This window comes from Ochlerotatus camptorhynchus, unplaced genomic scaffold (assembly GCF_037179485.1).
Source record: "Ochlerotatus camptorhynchus isolate MF236.1 unplaced genomic scaffold, CSIRO-AGI_Acam_v1.1 ptg000919l, whole genome shotgun sequence".
Classification (NCBI taxonomy): Eukaryota; Metazoa; Arthropoda; class Insecta; order Diptera; family Culicidae; genus Ochlerotatus; species Ochlerotatus camptorhynchus.
This window is the reverse complement of record NW_027041367.1, coordinates 113271-132275: the sequence shown is the minus strand read 5'-3', so window position 1 is coordinate 132275 and position 19005 is coordinate 113271. Positions and strand designations below refer to the sequence as shown.

Sequence of the window (19005 nt, the reverse complement as noted above, 5' to 3'; positions counted from 1 at the left end):
ACTCTAAGACCAGAAGGTCCCGAAGATACGTGCTCAACTTTTTGGCTCAGCTCTGGTACTATCTTCGGTTGCAAGCTAATCGATGCAGCCCTCGAAACATAGGAAAATCGATGAAGCCCTCATTTTATCTGTCAAACTTTCATAGCAAATCAAAACAAACATAGTGTAGTACTAGAATTTCGACAAAATGCCAGATAAATTCAAGAATGAATATCTCCATAATACTAACTTAAATTGAACCATGATGCTGTTTTCAGCAAAGTTGTTTCTTATAGACTACACAGTAAAAAATTAATTTTAATATCACATCAAAGTGGATGCACTTCAATCATATCGAAAATATGGTGTAATATTACTTGCCAAAAAGGACAAAATTATCATTAACTTAACCACAACCGAAGTGACAGAGGAGCGGCTCGAAAACTTTGGTGACTAACCTGCTATTTCAATTTTTCAGTGTACCACATGGCAACACCACTACTACTGGATTGTACCACATGGCAACACTACTAAGAATTGTACTAGCATTTTCATCAAATGTATTAGAATGTTTTGGTTCTATCTCTTTCACTCTACTCAAAACTGAAATGCATAAAAAAATGACAAAATGATACACTCTTTGCACACTGTCAAAGAATCATTGTACACAAAATCAACTTTGTTCAAATCAAAACAAAAAAACTAACCCATCTGGTGGATGATGGCACAAGCTTCCAAAAAAATTCTATTACAGTGAACCACATTATTTTAATGAATTTCTTCGCCAGTTAGTCGTCTGTCACTTCGTTTGTGGTAAAACTTACATGAGATTTTCGACATGAGTGAAGTGCATCCTCTTAGATGTAATATTGAAATTTATTTTTTGCTGTGTAAGCTACATGTGCTGAAATTCTGAGCTTAAAAGAGTTTGCTGAACCTGTGAAAGGATATTATTTATCCATATATTCGAAAAAAAAATCACCATACAAACTTTAAGCCAAAAGCGCCAGCTCGTGTTACATCCGCATGAGCTGAAATTTTCAGAGAGTGGTTTTTTTCACTTAATGGTACAAATTTAGGGATTGGCCCGTTGAAAAAAATGATAAAAAAAATCTCTCATATAAATGTGGGCAAGTCTAGTAAGCATTCACAGCCGCGCGTCTAGGAGCTGGTCGGACGTAGACGGGGCCAAAGTAGTCTACGCCTGTTTTGAAAACGGTCGGGTTACTATTATTGTTACACGAGGCGATGGCAATTCTCCGATCAGGCCAAGAGGTCAAAAAACGTAGTCCAACACTATATATAACTTACAGAACAAGAATTTCGCGTGTGGGGTTTTCCGGTTTTCATCAGTACCGATAATACACTAGTGGAAATTAATATAAGGACACTTTAAAAACCATAGCTCCTCCCGAATCTAAGAATCAGAGGAATTCTATATCATGAGTGGAAGCCACATTATCATGCTACAATATGAGCCTAAGAAAGAACCAATTGCATCATGTTCGTAGGAGAAATCAATGGAAATGTGATTTCCTCCTTCGGACATAAATATAAGGACGCCATACAAAAATGTATGGGATAATGGTAATTTTCATTTTTTCCTTGATTTGTTTTCCTTCGATCTTGTTTTCCGTGCTGAGCACAAATGCTACCAACGCCAGGGATGCAGCTCCCACACCTGGACCCTACCTATCGACTCATCAACTCATGAACCGGGGACCAACGGCTTTACTTTCCTTCCGAAGGAAGGCATGATCAGGCCTGCTGCGGTGAGAGGTAATCACGCTTACCACTATACCACCGGCGCCGCTTATTGGTCATTTTCGAAACATTATTTAACATGGCAACAATTATTGTGGCACAGAAATAATCAAAGAGCTAGTTCCAATAATCATTAAACTTCATTTCTGAAAAGTTATAAGCAGATCCAATCGCTAGAAGTTCTCGAACATCACAAAAATGATTGGTTGATCAGCGATGATCACATAGGAAATGTACGTATCTCCGTTTCCATCTAATCGTCTTGGTGTCTTCGGTGCGCTTATTCCTTATTATGCAAGCAATAAAAACTCCGAAGAAGTCCAAAACGATTTGACGGAAATGTACACTTTTATGCTTTTATCTTACTTTTTTTTTGCGATATTGGTCTTCCTGTTGGCGCTTCTTCTTTCAAAAGACCTTGCTTGATCTGTGCTTGCCTGTATCGCTCCACATTAGTTCTCATGCATTGCTGCAGCATTCTCGCCCATGCTGCTCCTCCTCCACTAACTGTTACCATTCGCTGGCAAATGGTCATTACCGTTGAGTGTACGGCTCTTAAAATAGTCTATAAGTTGCTGTTCATGAAAGTAAACGAGATCTCTGAACAAAACAAATGTAAATGAACTGTCTAGTTTCCGTGCACTGATTTATTACAGAAATTTGTCCGAAGACTAATCATGATTTATTTTTTCTTAGAATGTTTTGGAACCATTTTCCAAAATCTTGAGCTATGGAATTCAAAACATCGTATTATCCCACAAGGTGTTAGTGGATCTATGTTATTTGAATAGCCGCGCGTTCTCAAAGGAACGTGACAAACTTCAACTGTGTAGGCAGATGGTATTTGAATTGGTGCAAGCACTTAAGTTTAAAACTAATATTCCTGACAGCAATCTTTTGTTGTTAGTTGGAATATTGCTACAGGACGCTGGTGGTGCTATGCCACCGGGTGTAATTGAAGACTTACCGGAAACTGCTCCGAATTTCAGTTGTAACATAGCGGATTGTATGCGACAGACGTATTTGAATGATGTAATGGAGTTTTTAGCTGATTTCCACACACTCAGCAAGATTAAAGTAAGTATATTTAAATTAACATATTGTGGAAAGGGGTTATACAATAATTAGGTGAGCACTTTTTTTTTCAAACCCCCATCCCTCTCCCAATTGAGACCAAGACCAATTAATATTTAACAAACAAAAACAATCCTCCCCCCTAAGAGCACCGCCACGGGAGTCCCCATACGGGTCCCTATCTCTATTTCCGAGCCCCGCACCGGTAGTAGCTAAACGGGCTTGGGAAATGAGAACGCAACAAAAAATAAATCATGAGTTTTATATTTGGCGCCCCACTAAAACCAGAAGGTTCCGAAGAAACGTCCTCAACTTTTTGGCTCAGCTCTGGTACTATCTTCGGTTCCAAGCTAATCGAGCAACCCTCGAAACATAGGAAAATCCACGAACCCCTCAGTTTATCTGTCAAATTTTCATAGCGATTCAAAACAAACATAGTGTAGTACTAGAATTTCGACTAGAATGGGGTACGCTTATATATGTACTTGGGTCCAATAGGCTAGTTAAATAGTGAGCCAATTTTTAATTAGTTATAGAGCAAAAAAGGCAAAACTCTAGCCCTCTGGTTGTGGGAGATGGATTTAACAAAATGATTCAGTTTTTGAAATCCTCCTTGGCACATCATAGCAAGCAGACTAAAAAATCAATTTATGCACAATTCCAAAGGATTTATCAAACAAATATTTGAATTAAATTGAATTAAAATCTCGAATCGATATAAAGGACGCATTTCTCCATTGATTTATGTCACTTATACACTGTTATTGAGAGTTCCGAGCCTTTTCACCCTTATAGTACGTTCAGACTACAGAGTTATAACATGTTATAGCGCTATCTTGATGGTGGTTTCTGTGTTGCAATTATTTGACAACCGTTATAACATGTTATAACTCTCCAGTCTGAACAAGGCATTAGTGAGGTTATCTTTTGGTGAGCGTACTTGCAACGTCCTACTTTGTTTTCTTTCTTCTACTGCACTTGACAACTAGAATTAATAACAGTTTTCAGTGAGCTAATTAAGTTGATATCGAGGTTGATATTAGTTGTAATATGTAGATCTAATTGAAATTGAACGGAGATTGCAAAAGCATCAATAATGCAAGCTGCTGGTGAAGGTAACGAAGCATATTTGATGTACAGATAATTGCTTTCATCCTGTTTTTTCTTACGACAGATTCAGCCACAGTGAGCGTAAGCCACAAAAGTGCACCGGATGTTGTTGTGGATTAACTATTATTGATATCCTCGATTACGTTGGAGATTCGATTCGCCCTATACGGGAAGGGTTTGCTGTTTTTGTAGCCAACCATATCGTCGTGATTGGATACCGGAACAACTCAAATTAATCATGTTTTGTTGTTTTTGACATCATCCACATCCAGAGAGCCAGTCACTTTGAATGTATGGGAATGGTAGGAAACCATTGGGAAGTGCATGAAAATTTTCAGTTTTTATTCATTATCGTCTTTATGGGCAGTTTTAGATGCACAAAAATTGCACGAGTACATTACTATGGTGATAAGGTAAACACTCGTTTATTTGTTTTCTTCTGTGAAAGCATGTTTAGTCACAAATCGTGGATTTTCTGATATTCTCCATACTGCAAAAATGATTTTCCTACCACTGAAGGGGCGACATCTCTCGGATCTTCAATATAGCTACTACTCAAATCATATAATTAATTCTAGTGTGGAAGTGGCTGTATATGTGACTCAAAGTTCGCATCCAGGTATTCTCCCTCATGAGGTGAAATTAAAGATTTCTGAGAATGTGAACAGCTGGAAATTAGAATGTTCATGTAAGGCTGGGACAGCAAAGTGCAAGCATATTATTGCTTGCCTCTTACATTTAGAGAAGTATGCAAGATTAGTACTACTCGCACCCCACCCAACTAGTTTTCCTTTAGATGTATTCTGTTAACAACGATGTTATGGTGCAATGCATTCTTGTTGTTGCTTTTTTTCTACACCGTGTTATTCAAATTGATGCTGGATACCCGGTTACCCCGTCACGTACATCACGCTTAAAGCATTCATTTTTAGTCGGCAAGTGATTCCGCCTGTTTTTGAATGCACAATATAGAAAAATCTGATTTTTGACATGAAATGTTACAAACAGCTTTTCTGCAAAAGAACATAGTTGGGTGGTCTGCTGCTTTTTTTTCAGCATAGTAATGAATACCCTTAATTTAATTGCAGGAATGAAAAGCTTGAATATTTATCATGTACAGACGTAAAACAAGCATGGGGAATTTCAAAATCCCAAAAAACTGCTCCTTGGTGTGCAAAAAAAATCGAAATTTGTGCTGCGTTCCAAAATCGAAAAGGATACATTTTCCTGTAGATGACGTGGAAGGGATTTTGACAGAATCGTTCCATAGAATTTTATCAGGTAAATATAATTTTGGTAGTGGGTAATTTGAATCCATATTGATTATTGTGAAACTCACCAGATACGCTCGAGGAATCTAAATCTTGAAATTTTAAACAAATAAGGTGGCCTTGACAAAATTAGAAAAAATAAATTAGATCTTATTTTGCTGCGGCCGTTTACACATTTTTTTCGATTCTATTTATGATCAAGGATAATTTTCAGTTCATGTTTGGACTTTCATATTTAATTTGTTAAGATTTTTAAACACTGAAAATAGACATAGGACATTTTGGAATTAATTTCTGCTAAATTGATTTTGTAAATTTTACCAACCGATTAATTTTTGAAACCATAGAATTTTAAGCCAGTAACTGATCATATCAGGCGTAACATTTTAAAATGGCACAAAAGTGCACACGCGAACCGAAGTACGCCCACGCAAATCAATACCACTTTCGAAGAATTTCCCCTTCCCGCTGATGTTGTTGGTTTGCGTGGGCGTACTTCGGTTCACGTGTGAAGGGCCTTACAACTTTTGCTGACAAAAGCTTTTGTGCCGTTTTGAAATGTTATGCCTGAATATATCAAAATATTTTTTTTATTTCGTATATCAGATAATATTTATAATTATTATTTTTATATTTAAATTCCAGTTTGTGAAAATTCCGCAATATCAAAACATTCTGCCAGGAGACATTTAAATGAAATGAGAATATTCCCAGACCGTGCACTACAATCTGCAGGTGTCAATCTACTGGATGACTTTTGTACTCAAGATGAACTCATAGTATGCCTAAAGACCAATAGATTCGACGTGAAAATAGATGCCCATAGTTTTACTTCACATGAGGAAGAAAAATATTACGATGCAAATATTGCTGTTACTTTGAAGCAGTCAGTAGATTTAGCCATAGCTACCAAGTATCAGGACTCCAATCAATGGAAAATTCAACGATCGACTAGAATTACGGCTAGCGCATGCTATCAACTTTACACATACATCAACAACAAGAACCCCGATTGGGATAAAAAAATAAAACAATATTGGGACACTAACGTGCTGAAAGTAAAAGCAACCAAGTATGGAAAAGATACAGAACCACTAGCATATGAAAGCTACAAAAGAAAACGTAACCCTCTTGTTAAAAAATGTGGTCTAGTGATCCACCCAACTGAAAATTGGATTGGTGGTTCACCTGACGGAATCGATCCTCTAATGAGCATTGTGCTGGAAATAAAATGTCCAGTGGGCGGAGATAGCTCACTTGAAGAAATTATGAAATCTCCTAATGTTCTGAGATACGTAAAGCGCTGTTCAGATTCCGTAAATTTAATGTTGAATGATAAACATATGTACTACCACAAACGAAGTGACAGACGGAGCGGCTCGAAAACTTTGGTGACTAACCTGCTATTGCAATTTTTCAGTGTACCACATGGCAACACCACTACTACTGGATTGTACCACATCACCAAATGTACTAGAATGTTTTGGTTCTATCTCTTTCACTCTACTAAAAACTGAAATGCATAAAAAAATGACAAAATGATACGCACTCTTTGCACACTGTCAAAGAATCATTGTACACAAAATCAACAATGTGCAAAACCAAAACAAAAATACTATTCCATCTGGTGGATGATGGCACAAGCTTCTAAGAAAATTCTATTACAGCGAACCACATTATTTTAATTGATTTCTTCGCCAGTTAGTCGTCTGTCACTTCGTTTGTGGTACTACTGTCAAGTTCAAATCAACATGTGGATAGCCAATTGCTCAATTTGTGATTTCATTATATATTCTAAAAAGGATGATGACTTTGCGCTTATAGAAGTACCTTTTGATTGTCAGTTTGTAGAAAATGTGATCAACCATCTCAAATCTTTATTTTCCAAAGAATGCTCACACAATTAATGAACCGATCCTGAATAAAAACGTTTTTGACACCCAATGTATTTAATCGTCTAAAATCATTAGATTTTCCAAGAATTTAGTCCAATTGGTTTACTTTCTTGTGTTATCTATTTCAAAATATGAATGTTCATGGACACATATACATCACATCCAAACATACACACATACACACAAAATTAAACACGATATATTCGAAAACAGTTTTTTTATTAAAATTAATAACATTTTAAAGTTGTATTTAAATGATGAATTTTCAGAAGGACGTATATGCTTCTGCAAACAAAGATTCAAACGTCAATGTGCCAAATCTTTTAGCTCACCCACGCAAATTAGGAGTTTAAAAAAATTGACGTTTGGATGTTTGTTTATAATAGCAGATATGTCCTTTTGAAAATTAATCCCTGATTTATTAGTCCCATTTACAGTATAATGAAAAAAATATCCTTGAAATCAAAACTTATCGTCCTTCAAAATAGGTGGACTGAGATTCACAACTCCACAAACTGAAACTATGATAGCGTCAATCATGCTAAGCGCGGATGCATTTAAATTGCCGGTCATAATTTAAAAAAATTTAATTCTTTGAATTTATTGCTCTTTCCACGTGGATCCTAGCCCGAGCTATAGCTTCATTCCGTGTTGCTTCTGCAGGCGTTAAACGTTCAGACCTCATGAAAAGTGGTATGTGCAGCTTAATGCATTTATTGGTGCATTCATTTTCTATTGAAACCCCTTTATCCACCATCAGCTCATCGACATGGGGCTCCAAGCTATCGATGAGTTTTTCCTCATTGAATATGAATTTGTCTGAAGCTTTGCCAGAGTACGCATCAGAAACAAACGAAATAAGGCCTGCAGGAGTGACACCCAGGAGAAATTTTACAGTTCGACGGCTTTTGTAGTTCGAATAGCAAGCTATCCTGCAATTTAAACATTTCAAAGACGCAACGGAAATCTCAGTGCAATCCAAAATCATTGTTACGTTGCCAAAGTGTTGCCTGAATAATAGCGGAATATTTTCTTTGATTTCCTCTTTCGAGGGGCGGTAAATAAATCGTTTCATAAGAATAGCAATTATTTGTATCGTATGAACGAAATACGTTGAAATGCTCACGCTGCTAGTGCGATACAATGTCGCAAGTGCCTCGAAAGAAATATTTTGCTTAAGCTTTGCAAAACTAAGAATGACCCTGTCAGTGGCATGTAATTTGAAGTTTTTACCAGTAACAACATCCTCTAGCTTCCTGACTGCTAAACAAATCTCCTGCAACAATGCCAATGTTTGTAGTCCGGTCCAAATCCGAACATCTTTGTCGGAAATAAGTAGATCGGAAAGTGTCATTGCCTCGCTTTGCTTGATGCAGTCCATAGCTTCCTTAACATTCGGCTGAAGGTACGTTTGGGTCTGTTCTTGGTCTTCCACAACATCCAGTGAAACAGCATAATCCCGATCAAAAGCTATTGTTCCATCGCAATGGTAAGGTTCAACTTTTTCACCGATAGTTCGATCGTTATAGATGTTACCACTTTGATGAACGGTAGTCTCTTTGGCTCCATCTTCTACGGGTTCTTCCAGAGCTTCCACTAGAGTTACCGTGTCACCATCATTGGTTTCATTGCCGGAAATACTGTTGTTCCTATTGTTCTCACAATTTTCTGTTCCCGCTGTGCAATCACTTGCAGTAGTACTTGTGTTGAGTAGCTCGCCTCCGCATACAATATCCCATGCACTACGTTCGGCTACTTCAGTGGGCAGCTTTGCTGATGGTAGAGCAGTGATGTTAAGACGTTTACCACCTAAAACAATAAGCACAAAAACGGTTAAGTGTATCCTCATTACCATTATTAACATTACAAACCAGGTAAATAGTCCTTACTGGGGAAGTGGATACTACAAACTTTTGAGTTAATGGTCGGTTCAATTCTACACTTAAGAATTCGAATCCATTGCTGATACCGATGATCTGTTTTCTTCAGAAAGCTGTGTAACATTATTCTGTTGTTTGCCTTGGATCGACACCCAGTTACGTAGCACTTCCGAACATGCTTGGACGCAGGCTCGAATTTACTATAGTTGTGGTCGTGGAGATACGGTGGAAGGGCTTGCTTTACAGAAAACCGTTTCGGCAATCTGACTAGTCTCGTGACTTTTTTCGATGGAATAGCACTTGTTTTCAGATACTTGGAGGTAACTGTAACGGAATGGGAAATTAGTTCAAAACTCTTCAGAAGCATTCATTAAACGAATTACCTTTGCAAAAGTCCTCTGACTTAAAATGACGTCGACAGATCATTGCGTACGTGGTGTCCATGTGTGGGTCAATATTCAGAGCCTGGTGCCACTTACGAAGAGTTGTCTTTTTTTGCGGGAAAGGTTCCATAATTTTGCGTGCTTTCGTACAGCAGCGTCGGATGCAACATAGTCCAGTAGTGCGGAATTTTGTACCATCAGATGGTAATTTTTGGCTTGGAACAGCATTGATATTGAGTTTTGATCGTTCATCTGCAAGTTGCAATTAATTAAGTAAAGGTATCAAAAGTTAAATCAATGTTGTCAAACAAAACAGACAAATAAAAAACATAATACAGGGGAGTGGATTGTGGATACTCTGAAGAGAAAATTTCATGCATTTCGAAATGCAAATGTGAAATGCATTGGCTAAATTGTCGATGCTCTTCTACCTGATGCAATTTTTCGTGATTTCCTCCTCCAGAGTACCTTTAAAACACTCCGTCTGTTTGTCAAGCATATTGGTCACTTACGTTTAATGAAATCCGATTCAACGAAATGTTCTTCGCAAATTCTTTCTTTGCGGTCTCCAGAAAGGCTCATGAACTGCTTCCATGCCTTAATGTTTTTACGGGTTGATGGTGGCACAGCAAAAAATTTTAACGATCCCGGGAGCCCGACAACATTTCGGCAGGAGGGAACTACGCACTTCTTCAACGATTCCATTGTCCTGTATCACTTTATAACCTAATTTTACACTTATATGGCTAAACGAAGTCTTTTTATTTCCTGAAGTTACATTATTGCAGTGAAAAACATGATAACATTAGCGTAATTCAAAATTTTGTGTTGAAAAACTTCATACATCGAACGAATTGACAGCTTTAAATGAAAATGGCATCAACAGAACCGCAGCGCCAACTATGAGTCGTTTGCTGCTTTTTTTTTCTCTATAGCGAATTCGTTTATTATTCAGTTCCAACCTGGATCGGGTATCAGGATTGGGTCTGCTTGTTTTCTGACAAACGTCAGTTTGCTCGTTTGTTTTTAAAACCTAGCTCAGGTTGAGGTTCGCACTGACAAAAAGTTCGGTTTCGCACTGATAATAAACGAATTTGCCATTAGTTTCCACCGGTTGCTAAAATTCTGCTCTGGGTCGCTATTTTGTTTGCTTGCGACACTGCTGCATTGGTTCACATTGTGTGGTTCAGTTTGTGGAGATCCAATGGTTACGCCCTTTCCTAAACCTACTCCACATCGCCCACCCCTGGGAACCAAGAGCCGGTGACATCAAGGTAATGTTGTTAGCATTTTACTTTCAGTGTAAACTGATCGCTCATCGCGCATAGAACGTGTTGTATTCTTTCTCCCGATTAAATACCTTTTTACAAAGTATTCCGCGTGTGTAAAGTTATTTCCACTGTGCTTCCGAATTCCCGGTGACCCTCCCGTTCCACTGACACCTGATTCTGTCCATCAGGTTATGGGCCCAGTGGTCAAGCCGCGTCGGGAATCGGAAAAGTGAATTGTAAAAGTTCTGGCTGGCCGAGCCGCCATTGCTGCTGTTCCGCCGTGTGTGCGAGGAGTGGAAAAAGACGAAAAGACCGCGCGAAGACTGCCCGCTGCTCGAGCGGCTGTGTGTGTTGGTGAGCGTTGTTTTGATTTCCCACCGTCGGTCGGGTGGAAGACGTTTCGTGACGAACGTAGAGCAAACGTGCGGTGCCGGCGCCGAGACAAGAAGAAGACTTTGTTTACGTTCGGCAAGTGAAAGTGAAATTCGCGAAAATGGTCGATGCCAGGTTCTCTATTCCGAAGTTGAGCGGACAGAACTGGCAGACCTGGACAATTCGCGTCGAAATGCTGCTGTGTCGTGAAGACCTGTGGTTTGTTATCGAAGACGACCCTCCGGATGAAAACGAAGTGGTGGAATATGCTCGCTGGAAGAACGCCGACCGAAAGGCAAAAGCAACCATCGTGCTATTGCTAGAAGATAGCCAGCTCGCGCTGGTGAAGAACAGTGCTTCCGCGCGCGATGTTTACAACTCGTTGAAAGCGTACCACCAGAAAACGAGTCGGTCTGTGCGTGTGTCTCTCCTAAAGAAATTGTGCGCGATGAATCTTCCGGAGCGCGAAGATCTGGATCGGCATTTGTGTGAAATTGACGAGCTGTTTGATCGGCTCGATGCTGCAGGCACGGAGCTCGATAAAGATACGAAGATTTGCATGCTCCTGCGAAGCTTGCCGCCGTCGTTCGATGGAATCGTCTCTGCGTTGGATGGTCGTTCCGATGACGATATCTCTATGGACGTGGTGAAATCTAAACTGACGGATGAGTACCTCCGGCGCATGGAGAGGGATGGTTCCTCCAGCAAGACGGAGAAGGCGATGCGATCTTCCGAAGGTAAGAAGGAACCGGATTCGAGAACGTGCCACTTTTGTAAGTTGCCGGGCCACATTCGCCGGAACTGCAGAAAGTTTCTGGCGCTGAAGAAGGCGGAAAATTCCAAGAAGGAGGGGGCAAAAGCGAAGACCGCCCAGGGCGGCGAAAAAGAAGCGGCCTTTACGTTGGGCGAAGAAGCTGGCTCGTCCGCCTGGGTAATCGATAGTGGTGCCAGCACACACATGACCGGAGACAAGTCGTTCTTCGGTACGCTGCGGGAATTCGCCGGAGGGTGGATCACCATGGCAAACGGTGAGAAAACCCAGATTCGTGGTGAAGGGTGTGGTGTGCTAAACGGCATTGATGATGAAGGTGAACATGTTAAAATCACAATGGCCGAAGTGAAATACGTGCCGGGTCTCGCGACGAGCCTGATTTCCGTGGGGCGCTTGGCACAGAAGAACCTGAAAGTGTTGTTCGAAGAGGATTTGTGTAAGATTTGCGATGGAAGAGGTACCGTTGTGGCGACAGGAGTTCGCACCGGCGGACTGTATCGACTGCGTCTCGGTCATTCGTCGATGAATGCTACGGCTGGGCAGCATCTGGAAAACTGCCAGCACCAGTGGCACCGACGATTGGGCCATCGCGACTGGGCGGCTGCGGAGCGTTTGCTGAAGGAGGAGCTTGCAACCGGAATTAGGGTAAGCAACTGTGGATTGAAAGTTGTATGTGAGTGTTGCATGGAGGGAAAGTCTGCCCGCGCCCCCTTCCCTGCGGTCGTTGAACGAAAATCGAACCAAATTCTCGACATCGTTCACACAGACCTTTGCGGTCCGATGAAAAACGAGACCCCGAGTGGCAACCGCTATGTCATGCATATTATTGATGACTATAGTCGGTTTACCGTAACATACCTGCTCAAGGCCAAGTCCGAAGCGGCGGGCAATATTAAAGACTATGTTCGTTGGGTTGAGACTCTAACAGGGCGCAAGCCGCGCGTAGTTAGGTCTGACGGTGGCGGCGAGTTCGATAATGCCGAGTTGAGACGGTTTTATAAGGAGGAGGGAATAAAACCACAATACACAACCGCATATTCTCCGCAATCCAACGGAGTGGCCGAGCGGAAGAATCGGTCGATCACCGAGATGGCGACCTGCATGTTGATCGACGCCAACCTGGAGAAGCGGTACTGGGGTGAAGCGGTGCTCACTGCCACGTACCTCCAGAATCGACTCCCGTCAAGGACACTCACGAAGACGCCCTTCGAACTGTGGTGGGGTCGGAAGCCGGATCTCAGCCACCTTCGAGTGTTTGGCGCTGAAGCTTTTGTGCACATTCCGGAAACCAAGCGAAGCAAGATGGAGAGCAAAGCCCGGAAGATGCTCTTCGTAGGATATTCCATGGAGCACAAAGGATATCGATTCCTCGATCGTGAAACGGACCGTATCATTGTGAGCCGCGATGCTCGATTCGTTGAGCTCGGCAATGGGTCATCGTCGTCGGAGATTCCGGTTGCTGTTTCCGTTCCTGAAAAACGTGGATCTGCTGAAGAAGAGGAAGAAGAGAAACCAGTGATCAGTGATGAAGAAGAAGGAAGCGGAGAAGATCCGTCGCAGCAAGAAGAAGAGGAAAGAAGTGATGATGAACAAAGCCAATACGATTCGTTCAGTGACAATTCCGAGAACAGAGTGCAACTCCCAGTTCGTCAATCTTCACGCCAAAACCGTGGGGCAATCCCCAAATATTTGAACGATTATGTGCTAGACTTTTCTGTGGGTATCGCGGCGTGTGCGGTCGAAGAGCCGACGGACATTAGTGAAGCGAAACAGAAACGTGAGTGGAGAGACGCTATGGCTGATGAACTTGAGTCCCATCGGCGAAATGACACTTGGGAGCTGGTTGCATTGCCTCCGGGAAAGAGGGCGATAGGCTCCAAGTGGGTGTATAAAGTGAAGAAGGACGAACTGGGACGAGTAGTGAAATACAAGGCAAGAATAGTGGCGCAAGGATTTGCGCAAAAGTTCGGAGTGGACTTTAACCAAGTGTTCGTTCCAGTGACGCACCAAGCGACGCTTCGTACGTTCCTTGCGGTAGCTGTGAAGCAGAAGATGGTTGTGCGGCATGTTGACGTTAAGACAGCATACCTCAACGGGGAGCTGGATGAGGAACTGTACATGCGCCAACCTCCTGGCTACGAGCTGCCGGGGCAGGAGGAGTTCGTCTGCCGTCTGAAGCGTAGCATCTACGGTCTACGGCAGGCCGCACGCTGCTGGAACAAGAAGCTCCAAGAGGTGTTGGCGAAACTTGGATTTCGTGCGTCTCACGCGGACCAGTGCTTGTTTGTGAAGAAAGTAGGCAGCTTGAAGATTTTCATTCTGGTTTACGTCGACGATATGCTGGTGGCATCAACGGACGACAAAGAGATCCAGCGAATCGTCGGAAGCCTCAAGAACGAATTCGAGTTGACAAATCTCGGAGATGTACGCCACTTCCTAGGCATGGAGGTGCTTCGAGATAGTGGCGGATTCAAGCTGCGTCTTCCGGTGTACATCGACCAACTGATTGCCAAGTTTAGTATGGATCAAGCGAAAACGGCGAACTCCCCTATGGATCCGGGGTTCTTGAAGACGGCGGACACGAGTGCAGATCTGGTTGACGCAACGAAGTACCGAAGCTTAGTGGGTGGAATCCTGTATTTGGCCGTTAGTGTGCGACCAGATTTGGCCGTCAGTGCAGCGATTCTAGGCAGGAAGTTCGCTAAGCCGAGTGAACGTGACTGGTCAGCAGCGAAGCATGTACTCCGCTATTTGAAATCGACACGCAACTTCTATCTTCATCTTGGCGGAGGCGAGGATCAAGTTCTGTCCGGTTACACGGACTCCGACTGGGCTGACGATATCGAGACAAGACGATCAACTTCCGGATTCGTCTTTATGTTCGGAGACGGTGCGGTCTCCTGGGCCAGTCGACGGCAGTCCTGCGTCACACTCTCCTCTATGGAGGCTGAGTATGTGGCGCTTAGCGAAGCCTGTCAAGAGGCTTTGTGGCTGAGGAAACTTCTGCGAGATTTCGACGAAGAGCAACGGAAGCCAACCGTGCTGCGAGAAGACAACCAAGGCTGCATTTCGTTCGTTACAACTGAAAGAGCCAGCCGTAGGTCGAAACACATCGACACGCGTGAAAGATTCGTCGAAGAACTGTGTATTTCGAAGCAAGTAGCTTTGGAGTATTGCCCAACTGATTTGATGGCAGCGGATGCGTTCACAAAACCGTTGGGACCTCTGAAGCTGGAACGATTCCGACAGATTCTCGGGATCAAGGAGTAGCAGAAAGGACGCGACATTGAGGAGGAGTGTGGAGATCCAATGGTTACGCCCTTTCCTAAACCTACTCCACATCGCCCACCCCTGGGAACCAAGAGCCGGTGACATCAAGGTAATGTTGTTAGCATTTTACTTTCAGTGTAAACTGATCGCTCATCGCGCATAGAACGTGTTGTATTCTTTCTCCCGATTAAATACCTTTTTACAAAGTATTCCGCGTGTGTAAAGTTATTTCCACTGTGCTTCCGAATTCCCGGTGACCCTCCCGTTCCACTGACACCTGATTCTGTCCATCACAGTTTACATCTCGCTTTGTGGTTCAGTGCATTTTATTGCGTTTTGTCAGGATGAATACAAATGAAAGAGGTGAAAGCTGGACATCCTAACAGCGAATTTGTTTATTATCGGGGTTGAAACCAGTTCTAACCCAGTGCGAAACCGAACTTTTTGTCAGTGCGAACCTCAACCTGAGTTAGGTTTTAAAAACAAACGATCAAACTGACGTTTGTCAGAAAACAAGCAGACCCTATCTTGATACCCGATCCAGGTTGGAACTGAATAATAAACAAATTCGCTATAAGAAAATACGGCGCTTTATCTTGCTAAAAACTAAATGTTTTGTTCATATCCATCTAAAAATTTACCATATCGCTCTGCTTTAAAAAGTGATAACTGAGCTCGTAGCAAATTTTCTCAGCTACAACTTTGTCCTATACCACTTTTCAATATAATGTAAGCATCAAAAGTTATAAATAATTCAAGCCACTAATGTCTTATGATTATGCTCAATCAACTGTTCAGCAGGCAACATTGGTGTTTCTGGCGGGTAGAATAGAGCTCAAAAATCATGGCTACTTTGTCACACTGCAAGATACAGTGTTGCTCACAAACTATATTCTGCTAAGTTGTAGCTGAGAAAAATTTTCATAAGTATAGCTTTTGAATTTTTGAACAATGCAATATGCAAAAAGGTAAGAAGACAATGAACAAAAAGTTTGGATTTCCATAGTAATTTCCATATAAGCTTCAAATGGTTTGTGACAAGTCAGTTTCTTATCAAATGAGTTCAAATTTTGGGAGACTAATCAGGACCCGATTTGGAACCGTTTGAGCGCTGTGGAGCGAAAAAGTCAAAATTTGCATCAGTCTAATATGCCATATTCAAGCTAACGGATTCAGGCTTTTGCGCGCAGTAAGGATTCGCGGATTCTATTTCTGCAACAATCTTTGTAAACAAGTTTTGCGACAATTGGGTTCTTAGCAACACACGGTAGAAAGACATTACTCAAATCGCTAACTCAAAATAGAAACCAACATGAATTACCAGTGGAAGAATGGGGTGCTAAGCTAAAATAGCTACCTAGATGGAGCCTTATTATAGGGGTAGGAGATATCGCCTCCCGTGGCAGTGCTCTTAGTAATATCATAGAGGTAACTCTAAGACTAGAAGGTCCCGAAATAACGTGCTCAACTTTTTGGCTCAGCTCTGGTACTCTCTTCGGTCCCAAGCTAATGATTCACCCCTCGAAACATAAGAAAAACCAATAACCCCTCATTTTATCTGTCAAACTTTCATAGCGAATCAAAACAAACATTGCGTAGTACTAGAATTTCGACTAGAATAGGGTACGTTAATCGTTTGCTTGGGACCAATAGGCTAGTCAAGTGGTGAGCCAATTTAAAATCGTTAGTTTCGTATTGATTGTTAGTAATATCACAAACGAAGTGACAGACGGAGCGGCTCGAAAACTTTGGTGACTAACCTGCTATTTCAATTTTTCAGTGTACCACATGGCAACACCACTACTACTGGATTGTACCACATGGCAACACTACTACTAGATTGAACTAGCATTTTCACCAAATGTACCAGAATGTTTTGGTTCTATCTCTTTCACTCTACTCAAAACTGAAATGCATAAAAAAATGACAAAATGATACGCACTCTTTGCACACTGTCAAAGAATCATTGTACACAAAATCAACTTTGTTCAAATCAAAACAAAAAAACTAACCCATCTGGTGGATGATGGCACAAGCTTCCAAGAAAATTCTATTACAGTGAACCACATTATTTAAATGGATTTCTTCGCCAGTTAGTCGTCTGTCACTTCGTTTGTGGTAATATCATAGAGGTAACTCTAAGACCACTGGGTCCCGAAGAAAATCATTATTATTTTTGGCTCACTCAGTACCAGAACAACGGTCCCAAGCAGTCCCAAGCTATTTCACTCACCCCTGCATGTTCTGCATGAATCCACACACCCCTGATGTTATCTGTCAAACTTTCATAGCGAATCAAAACAAACATAGTGTAGTAATAGAATTGCAACTAGAATAGGAAACGTTAATCGTTTGCTTGGGACCAATAGGCTACTAAAGTGGTGAGCCAATTTAAAATCGTTAGTTTCGTATTGATTGTTGGTAATATCTTGCATCATAATTCAATGGTCTGTATATGACTTGTTCGCGCTTATGTTCTCAGACTCCCTCCCTCCCGTGTAAGAAAACGTGCTCACGTAATTATTGAATGACCCTCCAGTACCTTTAATGGCGGTAAGCTCCATCTCGGATTAACTTTTAATCTCGCCCCTGTTCGGATGATCTGCTAAATGTTGCTTAAATCTGATGTCAACATCAAAGCAGCCGGACATTCTTGATCGGGATTTGATCCGAGGATAATACTGGTTAGAGCTTACCACCATAAAAGTTATCTGATCTAAGCCTGGCCTTGTAACCTGGATAATGTACTTATGTACAGAGGCGATATGATTTAAACGTAATTTTTAGTTTCTTTTTACATCACAACAGAATTTAAAAAACGGAGGCATCACGCTAGGCTTCAGTGAAGACACCCTAGGAGGAGTTTTGAAAGGAGCTGTTGCACAATATCTCGCTTTGGAAATGTCCCGCGGTAATTCCAGAGATAATAGAGCAGTGTCCAGATATCTACCATGGTTAAACAATGCGCCGTCGTCACTACAACAAGGGTGTGTTGCGTACATTGTGTAAAAATATAGAGCAGGTCCACGCCAAAATCATTTAATGATGAATCCAACAGACACGACCTTCTCCGAATTTTATGAACCTCTACATAATTCTTTGTTGGATAATCATTGACATTTGTGCTTAAATTCATCAATTTTGAATCTTGCAATAATATTGAAGATGGCGTACTTGATATTTTTCAATAAAACCCACATACCATGGGCCGATATTTTTTTTTAAATCAGTGCCAACATTTCAAAGGGGCGTAATTGCATTTGTAAACAATGGCTTTAGCCATAGATTTCTCGCAAATAAAAGCTCACTCATGAAAAATAATAACACCACCAGGTAGAGGAATGTTTCCTCTACCAGCTAGCATTGTAATTTTGGAGAGGTAAGATATCATTCGCGAGAAATTGACGGCTAAAGTCATTGTTTACAAAAGCAATTACGCCCCTTTGAAATGTTGACACTGAAATGTTGAAATATCTAAAGCCCTACAGTAAAAGTATGGACGTCTGTCAAAAGTTGTTCCAATCGAACCGTCAAAATGCACCGTTTGCTCGATTGGAACAGCTTTTTTTCAGTTTTGTGGTGACAGTCGTCGATACTTTTACTGTAGGGCTTTAGAAATATCCATACACTCAAAAAGGGTTGCTTTCACTCACTTGCTATAAAACAATGTTTTTCGATAAATGATGTGTTGCACTTGTAAGTAACAAGAAGAGGGTGTAAAGTATGTATTTGACTCATAAAACCTGTCAATTTCGCTTTCAGAGCCTCACAATCAGCGATCTTATGATTCGTGAGCGTTCACTCAGAGTGAGCGCTCACGAATCGTTAAATCGCTGATTGTGACGCACTGAAAGCAATTTTGACAGGTTTTATGTGTCAACCACATACTTCACGACTTCTTCTTGTAACTTACTAGTACCACAAACGAAGTGACAGACGGAGCGGCTTGAAAACTTTGGTGACT

The 19005-nt window shown here is 41.4% G+C and overlaps 2 protein-coding genes and 1 pseudogene across 3 annotated transcripts in view; 2 read left to right on the top strand and 1 right to left on the bottom strand.

The window, feature by feature from the left end:
- The first annotated feature begins 2437 nt into the window (after positions 1-2437).
- The window catches only part of LOC135715451 (protein unc-79 homolog), a 44601-nt gene continuing 28033 nt past the window's right edge, over positions 2438-19005 (top strand). The window contains exons 1-2 of one of the 2 annotated variants that reach the window (XM_065238721.1): positions 2438-2820; positions 17829-18028. In XM_065238721.1, the coding sequence (XP_065094793.1) occupies positions 2581-2820; positions 17829-18028 (440 nt within the window). In that variant the 5' untranslated portion in view covers positions 2438-2580. The remainder of the gene's footprint in view (positions 2821-17828; positions 18029-19005) is intronic. The other variant, XM_065238722.1, reaches the window with a different exon arrangement.
- On the top strand, positions 3280-5295 carry LOC135715449 (uncharacterized; annotated as a pseudogene).
- LOC135715454 (uncharacterized) lies at positions 8950-10118 on the bottom strand. Its single transcript, XM_065238724.1, has 3 exons — positions 9869-10118; positions 9337-9608; positions 8950-9304 (listed from the first exon to the last, which is right to left on the bottom strand). Exons 1-3 carry the CDS (start codon positions 10059-10061, stop codon positions 8957-8959), a joined length of 813 nt encoding a protein of 270 aa, XP_065094796.1. The 5' UTR covers positions 10062-10118; the 3' UTR covers positions 8950-8956.

Coding starts and splice junctions, on each gene's coding strand:
- LOC135715454 (XM_065238724.1), bottom strand. CDS start 10,061: ATGGAATCGTTGAAGAAGTGCGTAGTTCCCTCCTGCCGAAATGTTGTC. Junction 9,609..9,868: donor TGAATCGGATTTCATTAAAC/GTAAGTGACCAA, acceptor TGCAACTTGCAG/ATGAACGATCAAAACTCAAT. Junction 9,305..9,336: donor GTAATTCGTTTAATGAATGC/TTCTGAAGAGTT, acceptor ATTTCCCATTCC/GTTACAGTTACCTCCAAGTA.